This window comes from Centrocercus urophasianus, unplaced genomic scaffold (assembly GCF_019232065.1).
Source record: "Centrocercus urophasianus isolate 14NV4802_14NV808 unplaced genomic scaffold, USGS_Curo_1.0 seq_14, whole genome shotgun sequence".
Classification (NCBI taxonomy): Eukaryota; Metazoa; Chordata; class Aves; order Galliformes; family Phasianidae; genus Centrocercus; species Centrocercus urophasianus.
Window position 1 is genome coordinate 50266660 of NW_024884586.1, and position 9247 is coordinate 50275906.

The window sequence follows — 9247 nt, forward strand, 5'->3', positions numbered from 1 at the left end:
TCCGGGGGTGGGCGCGGGGCCGCGGAGGTGGGGCCGCGGAGCTGGGGGCCGGCCGGGCGCGCAGCGGGCAGCCCTCGGCGCTCAGCGCGCCTGCGGAGCGGCGGCCGGGCCCATGGCGGGGGCGGCGGGGGTCCTTCTGCCGCGCGGTGGTTGCGCGAGCGCGAAGCGAGGGCGGCCGTGTGCCGTCACGTTGTGCTGCTATACGTGCCGGCTGCCGGAGCCGGGGAGCCGCAGCCCGGCGACGTCAAAGCTGCGTGGCTGGCTGCCGCGCGCCTTCCTCCGCCTCCTCCTCCTCCTCCGCCGCCGCCTCCCGGGTCCCCGCGGCTCCGCCACCGCCGCCGGGTGCTCAGGGAAGCGGGCGGTGCCGAGCCGGAGCGCCGCGCCGCGCCCGGAGATGGGATGCGCGGGGCTGTGCGTTCAGCCTTAGGATGCGCGGAGCGGTGCGGTGCCGTACGGTGCCCCCGCGGACCACGCTGCGCGCCGGTGCTGCGCGGGACCGACGGTGCGGGGCGCGCTGCGCTCGCTCTGACCGCGCGCTTCGCTGCGGGGCGGGTTGCGGGGCTGGGGGCGGCACGCCGCGGCTCCCCAGCACCCCCCATCGGCACCGGGTAGAGCTTCGGGCTGTGCTCCCCCGGGGCCGTGCGGGAAGTGCGCTACTGAAGGGTCTCTCTTGCCCCCGTTTACCACCGAGGGCTCGTTGGGAAGTAGCCGGCCGTGTCCGCGTTCCTTCTGTTTTGGTTCCTTTGACTGCACTAAAACCATGGGCGCCTTGATGCAGTTCATACTTAATGCGGGCGAGGAGGCTCAGGATCTGCCCCATCACATTAGCACAGCAGTGAGGGGCAGAGCAGAGTTTGGCCTGCAGTCTTGAAGTATGGCAGTCTGGGCATGTACGGTTGCATTCAGTTTCCTCCCCTGCCTGCATCAATTAAGGATTAGCGCTCAAGGCCAGGACCAAGTGATGTGCTCTAGAGCAGTGGCAGGATTTCTTACGACCCCTCTGGCATGAGGTGGGACTGTGCTAACAGGGCTTGGACATAGAATCATGGAATGGAACCATAGAATGGCTTGAGTTGGAAGGGACCCAGAGGATCATCAAATTCCGACTCCCCTGCTGCATGCAGGACCACCAACTTCCACATTTCATAGCAGCCCAGGCTGCTCAGGGCCCCATTCAACCTGGCCTTGAACACCTCCAAGGATGGATGGGGCATCACAGCCTCTCTGGGCTATTCCAACACCTCACCACTCTCTCAACATCTAGAGAACTGATTCTGTGTCCAACCATTTCTTCTTCCGATAGAAAACCTGGGGGATTCACGGATGTTTTCTATTCTGGCTGAAGGCTGGGAAGGCTTGCAGAGATCCAACCTGGTATTTAGACACACACTAAAATCCATTTGGCTGTTGCTTTGTTAGTAAGACTGGCAAATGCATGGTGGTACCTCCAGCTGTGCCCATACCTAGGGCACTTGGTGTGTGTGCAGGCCAGCATGCTTCCCTGCTATAGACATGTACTGGAGAAAACAGCAGAGCCTCACCAACGAGCTTCTTACTTGACCATAGGATGTGACAGTACAGTGTAGATTTTCTCCTGCTCCATGTGCGAAAAGACTTCTGGGTGTGATGGAGCCCTGTGTCCAGAGGCGAAGGATTTCCAGGTTGTGGCTCACTCAGCATTGAGGCATCTGGGGTGAGGGGAGACAGGCTGGTACTTCCCTCTGGGGTGGTAGATCTGACTATCCCAAAGCACAGGCGCTGCTGGAGGATGAAAAGTGCCCCTCTTTGCCCATCTTTCACTTGCAAGGAGAATTTGGGGGCATCTGCCTCAGTAGATCTCCACAGGTGGCAGCACAGCCTTCAGTGGATTGTGGATTACATTCAGTTGTCTGTTGCCTTTTGTCTTTGCTCTGCCTGAAGCCAACCTCCAGCCCTGTCTGTGATGCTATGCACCTTCAGAACTGACCCTGATGTGACAGCTTTGCCACATTTTCTGGGCTTTGGTCAACCCAACCCAGGTCAAACACACACCCAAGGCTCTGCCCCCCCCCCATTCAGTCTCCTTAATCTCACAGCCAGCAGACCTACAGTGTCACATATGGGCCTCATCAAGAAGCCATTTTGACCCTGTGGAGATGCTGTGCTTTTTCTTCACCCATCTGTGGCAGGCCCTGTCCTGCTGGGGACACTTCTCAGGAGGTGGACGTAAGGATGCCCCATCCCTGGAAGTGTTCAAGGCCAGGTTGGATGGGGCCCTGGGCAGCCTGGTCTAGTATTAAATGGAAAGATTGGTGGCCCTGCATGTGGCAGAGGGGTTGGAGCTTCATCTTTGAGGTCCCTTCCAACCCTGGCCATTCTGTGATGCTGCAAAAAACCTCCTTATGTACCTTCTGGTCAGCGTTGCAGGTTGAAAATCAGTAACTCCAAAAGGAGTTTCTGGACCTGACACAGTTAACTTCAAGATTGTTGCAACCCAGACACATATTATTGGGTCCAGAGGATTGAAACCATTAAATGGTTGCTGTATCCCATAGAACAGCCATGAGAAGGGGCTCAGCATTGTGTTAGCATGCAGTTGGCACTCATTCTTGGAAGTTGGGGCTGCAGTGCTGCAGAGGCCAAGGCACCACTAAACCTTCCCACAAAAGCACTGCGGCTGAAATTCGTGGAAATCACTCGGATTGAAATTAAACAGGCACTTAAATCTCTGCGGGTTAAGTGCCCAAATGATATTCCCTGAATAGTGCCACGTCTGGAGTGGCTTTTTTAGAAGTACCTGATTGATTTCAGAACATTTAAATGTTACTGCTTTTGCAAAGGTCTGCAGGGAGAGGTAGAATCATAGCATCGTAGAATCGCTAAGGTTGGAAAAGGCTTCCAAGATCATCAAGTCAAGCCACCCCACCATGCCCACTGCCCACATCCCTCAGTGCCACATCCCTATGGCTTTGGAACACCTCCAGGGTCAGTGACTCCACCAGTGCCACAGCATCACTGTTCTTTTGGAGAAGAAAGCTGGCCTTCAAATCCCTTACAGCTTTCGTTTATCCCCAGAAAGGCTCACCTGTCACTTTTAACCCCAAAACAAGGCTCTCTTTGGGTGCTGACCCCATCATCCTCAATGCACAGCCCCTCTGTGTGCACCCAGAGCTCTGCTGGCCTTTTGCAGGCATTTTGGTCACAGCATGTTGTAGGCCCTTCTGCTGCAGGATGAAGTGTGGTAAGTAAAATAAAACAAAGTAAATTAAGCTGAATTAGGCTACCTGAATAACAAAAGATCTGGGAATGTAATGCTTCCAACAGCGGAGCCCCATATATACTCCACAGGTTTCTGCCATGGGGCTGCTCACATTCTCTTGCTAAGATGGGTTTTGTTTTGAAAATTGAAACAGGCTCATTTAACAATGTTTAGGGCCAAACCTCCAAGGGATGGAGTTATTAGATAAATAACTAAGCGTGACGGACCCTTTAGACACACCTGTTATCTTCAGTGGTGCAGTTTAAGTCTCAGAACTATTATAAATTACAGCAAACTACCTAATTTCAGGCTAAGTCTGCTCTCCAGGACTGGTGTGAATTGAGAAGAATCCTCCTGGCGTTGAAGAATTTACATGGGTGAGACGATCTGAGCCTGTGGTGGGAGATACACCTCTCCAAGGCCAAATTAAATGTTACTGTCTGCCTTGGGCTTGCTCTCCTCAATATATTTCCCTTTCCCTACGTTCGAACCCTGTTGCTTTTGGTGCCTTTGCACCCCAGGATGATGATGCTTCTTGGCATGGGTTATGCTCCATGGCTAAAAGTTGCATTCTGGGTTATTGCTCTGGATCCAGAGAAGTGGCTTCATGGACAGTGTCGTGCAGCCTTCTTCAGCCTTACCTGGGCATGGACCACTGCCCAGTAAAATCTATGTTAAGGTCTACCTCTAGTGACCAGGGTTGTCTCTGCTCCATGCACTGTGTTTCACACCACCCTGAGGTCTTTTTTTTCCCTCTGCAGGAAGCTCCCATGCTCACAACTACCTGTGCTAAGTGAAGGGAGCCCTGCAAGCAGCCCTTGCCTTAAATTTGGAACCCCAGCAGTGCACTGGGGTGGGGCTGGCAGAGGGTATGGCTATGCTCTGCAGTGGGCACCAGCCACACCGTGGAAAGAAGTATTGTGAGCAGCTGAAACAAAGCCTGCACATGTCCACTGGTTTTTCTTCAGACTCCTGCAGGGCAGAGAAACAGAAGCTGGCCTGTGAGATGCTGTGTGTCTCAGCCCTCTCTCATCTGATTCGCCAGCAGGGAGGAGCAGCCATAGGGATGGAACCAGCAGCAGCTCTGCCAGAAACAGGGCTGGAAGTGCCCCCAGCTGGGGTGGCCATAAGAAACATTTATGTTTGGTAGGAGCAGAAGTAGGGATGCACACAAGTTGCTGCTGCTGTACTGCTGCTTGCTTTTAGTTAATCTATGCAAGCCGTGACCACCTCGAGGTCCCCATCTCCTGGCTCAGGAGGAAAGGAGGAGGTCCTCTTAGATCCCTATAAACACAGCTGTCCTACCCACTGCCCCGATGCCCCATGCCTACAGGATGGACTGGCTGGGTGTATGTAAACCTGCTACACTCAGACATCCAACGCTGTCTGCTTTGGTCTTCCTACAACAGCAGTATTGTTGCAATGGCAAGACGAGCATGTTCTTGTTTGTGCCTAAGCACACACACAGTTTTGGCTGCAAAATGCAGCACTATTGTATCAAATAATCAAAATAATATTCTGCCCTGCTGCGCTAACACTGACTGGCATGTGAACAGCAATTCCCCGGAGTGGAAGGGAAGGGTAGGATGAAAGAAGTGGGTCACATTTAATTAACCGGCGACAAATGGGGCTGCTCACTGTATTGGCTGCATTGTGACCATAAGCTTCAAATTATAGGCGACGGAGGGAGTTGGACATCCTGTCAATAGCAAACAACATAGGGAAAAGGCAATCCTTCCTGTAGGCTGGCTATTTTGCAAACAAGCGGTGCACAAAGATAACTCCAATAAGGCTGACATTCACAAAATAACGAGTGTCTTGTGCATTATCAGCAGGAAAAAGAAGCGAATTCTTGCTAAGTTAAAGGGAAATATTAATGCACAACACTCCTGCTGGTGAAGCTGCCCCTGTTGCACTATGGAAATGAATCCTGGGAATTATTTAAAGTAGCACAATCAGGACGAGTTTATTTCCCTGAATAAAATACAATCCCATTGGAGCGTCACTATTCTTCTTCATAATGCAGAGAGAAACAATTAAGTTTCAGTTGCTCCTGTCTACAGCCACTACATATTAAATGCAGGATGGGTTTCAGCAATGGGAGAGGTTTGTATGAGCTCAGGATGTCTTGGAGTGCACTCTGCTGGCCGTGGGCCGAGGGAGGAAGGCTGCCCTCTGTGCAGAAACCCTCTGCAGAGCTTAACCTGCTGTGGCTAAGGATCAAAAATAATACACTTCTATTTTATTTGGCGGCTCTTTGGTGTGCTGATGGGATGCTGGCCCTGTCCCCAAGATGCACGCAGATTTCCTCTGTCCCTTCCCGGGATGAAACCTTCCAGGAAGGTGCTATAGGGTTCTGTGAGTCTTACACTTTCCAGGAGCCAAGAGACGAGCAAATTAATTTTTTGCTGGTCTATTGCACTGTGAGCATCAGGGGTGATTTGTGGCCAGGGCAAAGGAGCTCAGAGGTATCTGCTGGAAGCGTTAATGCAATTTCAGCAGGGTGAGCACCCTGTGACTGCATTAGAGTTTGGAGGATTGTTGACTGAGGGGGCCAGCTGGTGCAAATCAGTGCTTTATCACTTACACCTGTAAGCAGCTCCCCACACAGTCTGGTATTGCTGGCAAGAGCCTGTTTAGGTGTGTGTGGTTGAGTACAGTCCCACCTGGGCAATGCCACATGGAATTTGCTTCTTCATGCTTTTCTTCATAAAATCACAGCATGGCCTGAGTTGCAAAGGAGCACAGTGCTCATCCAGCTCCAAGCCCTGCTGTGTGCAGGTCGCCAACCAGCAGCCCAGGCTGCCCAGAGCCACATCCAGCCTGGCCTTGAATGCCTGCAGGGATGGGGCATCCACAGCCTCCTTGGGCAACCTGTGCCAGTGCCTCACCACCCTCTGGCTGAAAAACTTCCTCCTCATATCCAACCTAAACCTCCCCTGTCTCACTTTAAAACCATTCCCCCTTCTCCCATCACTATCCACCCTCATAAACAGTCTTCAGAAGAACGTTAAGTTGCTCGTGGTGGAAGGGTGGGCTACAGAATTGGCAGGTGCTCTACGTTTTTCACTATCTCCATAGTTAGTTGGCTGGTCATAGCCAGAGGACAACAGCTCAGTGTCTGAGTGAAGGCAGGTGATGAGCAGTGTCCCCCAGGGGTCCATCTTGACACCAGTGATCTTCAGCATCTTTATCAGTGACACAGACAGTGAGACTGACTGCACCCTGAGCAAGTTTGCTGATGACACCGAGCTGAGTGGTGCAGCTGGTATGACAGAAGGAAGGGATGCAACCAGGAGGGCTAGGACAGGCTCGAAAATTGGGCCCATGTGAACCTAATGAGTTTCAACAAGGCCAGCTGCCTTCAACAAGGCCTTGGGAAGGCTGATCAAGTGGTTGGCAGCCCTACCAATGGCAGAGCAGTTGGAACTAGGTGATCTTTAAGGTTCCTAAAAACATGAGCTATTCTATGACTCTGTACTGGAGGTACCACAATGGCCACGTACCATACTCAGCACTTGTTTCTGGACGTGAAGCTTCAGCCTTGAGCTGTGTCTGGAAGCATGAGTGCTGTGCTGCAATCTGGCAGCCAAACCACTCCAGCAGTCTCCTTGTAACATAGTTCTGGAACAGCCACCATGTAAGCTAGCAATACAAAACTGCAGTATTGCCCAGTCCCAGGGATAGCAGGTTTAGTGTGGTCTCTGGGTTAAGTGCCTCCAGCCTTCTTTTGTGGGATCTACGACAGAAAAACATTGTCTTTTTTTGTGCTCTGATGCTTCTCCAACCTCTTTAAGCAGCAAAAGCATTGTGGATGCCCTCCACTCTCACCAGACCTAAACAAGCCCATTGAAATGTCTCATACCAAATGGAGCATTCTTAAACGGGGGAAAAAGTATTTCTCAGAAGTGTGGATACCCAACTTGGTTATCATCCTCTTTAAATGATAGCTCCCATCAGGCAGCAGGGTAATAACAGGAGATACTTCACAGATCTCCGGCCCAGTAATTGCTATTCATTGAAATGAACAGCAATCAAACCAAGACCTCCTCTTAAAGGGTTATATTGATTTGTTTAAAGTATTCCTGCTGTGGACCTCACTTTGTGTGTCTCTGATTACCTACCCTTCTGGAACCTCTGTCTTCTTGTGGTTTTTGTTTGTTTTACTCAAACTGAACTCCAGAGCCTGCCTTGATTTGCTTGAAGAGCCCCGGAAAAGCAAACTTTCAGCAGTTGCACAATGTGCTTTCTTGCCTCAGAAATCTCCTCTTTGTAGCAAACATGGCTTTGCCTCTGTCAGAGTCTCTCCTGAGCAAGTCTGCTTGGAAATGCATTCATTTTAAGCAAAGATTCATGGCTGGCAAGAGGTGGGCATGCAAGGCTAGAAATTAGTATGACAAGCTTGAAAGGAGAAGAAAAAAAGACTAGGAGATGCACTGACTTTAAATAGCTTTATTTCCCAGCTGTATGTTTATGCCAGCTGAGGATGGCTGGCAGAGATGGAGAGCAAGAGGTCATGTTCACTCCTAAGCAGGAGCTCTTTCTGAACTAGTGCTCCTGTGTGCTCAAGGCTGTACAAATGCAGGGGGAAAGATGATTTCTCATCTTAAAGCACATCATGCGAGAACCAAGATGCCTTCGCAGTCTCTGCTTTTTGAAATGAGCTTGCTTGCATCCCCACTCAATAAAAAGAGCTATTAACGTCTTTTAAATGGTAATAAATGGACATAATGCCTTTCTGGGAAGTTACTCTCTGATAAGCTGAGAAAGGCTTCACCATGTTTATCGTGCCTCAATCTCCCCCTAAGTGCCACAAACACTTTATGGGCCATCAAGTGATGTGTTCAGGGTTCAACCTCTTCATCTTGGAATGGTTTAGGTTGGAAGGGACCTTTAAGACCATCCAGTTCCAACCCCCAGCTATGGTCAGGTACACCTCCCTCTAGAGCAGGTTGCTCACAGCCCCATCCTGATCTGGAACACCTCCAGGATGAGGGCATACCAAACCAGGTCGGAAATGAGGACAAGGGGTTTCAGTGTGCGGTGTCTGCAGTTGTAGGGTTTGTGCAAAGGTTAATATGGCAACGGTCAATATGGCCACCAACCTGGAGAAATGGGAACAATGTACCCAGCTGGACCAAGACTGGGGCTGAGCTTCTTGGAAATACCTGCTTTGGGCTATGTTACATCTCCTAAAACACAGCAAAGTCAGCTGCTGTGCTTTGGTGGCCAGTGTGTTTAGGAAAGCACAGCATACCTGTGCCTAGAGGAATTTTCCTGTATGCACAGGAGATACCACGTGGGTCTGTGTGATGCACAGCTCCCATCCAGCTCTTGTGAGCCAGGAACTTAGGTCAGATGCTTCAAAACTCTAATTATTTTTCCTCATTCAGGCTAATGAGAGGGATTTCAAATAGAATGGCGCTTGTTGCTTTTAGGGGCTGAGTCTAAGAGAAATTAATAGAGATGGCTCCTTGCTTTTAAAAGGCTTGTGATTATTGCCTAATGTGCAATAAGTTTCTGAAAAATATATCCTTTAATTTACATGCAGTTTATTAGGTACTTCACATACCTGTCTAGTAATTTTTAACAGTAAAAGGCCGTTCACCTCAATAATAGCTTATGGCAATGAGTTTTGCAGGTAAATTCCAGACAAAAATGACTCCTTTGTATTCTTTGAAGAGATGCTTTTCCCTTTCTGTTTCAGCTGAGTCAGGCTTTTCATCCCTTTCTGTTATTTTCTATACTTTCCTTTTCATTTTATGCAAATTGGTTAGTAAGGTGGGCTGGAAAATGGAAGTAGAGCCACATTAGTGGCTCTGGGCTGAACAACAAACCGACTTCCCTTCATCTCAGGTGGAAGGGATGTGAAGTTGTTCCCATGTGGAGGGGTTCTGTTGTTTCCTCTGACCTGTTCTACTGCTTCTCCAATGGGAAGAGCAGAAAGGCAGCAATGAGAATGTGGAAACATCCTTTGCACAAACCCTGGTGGCTGCTGCTTGTCTTCTG

General features: G+C 50.4%; 1 protein-coding gene across 1 annotated transcript in view; it reads right to left on the reverse strand.

Annotated features, from left to right (window-relative positions):
* The window catches only part of MDGA2 (MAM domain containing glycosylphosphatidylinositol anchor 2), a 309178-nt gene extending 309064 nt beyond the window's left edge, over window positions 1-114 (reverse strand). Inside the window, exon 1 of the mRNA XM_042813625.1 lies at window positions 91-114. Coding sequence (XP_042669559.1) covers window positions 91-114 — 24 coding nt within the window. The remainder of the gene's footprint in view (window positions 1-90) is intronic.
* Window positions 115-9247: the final 9133 nt, after the last annotated feature.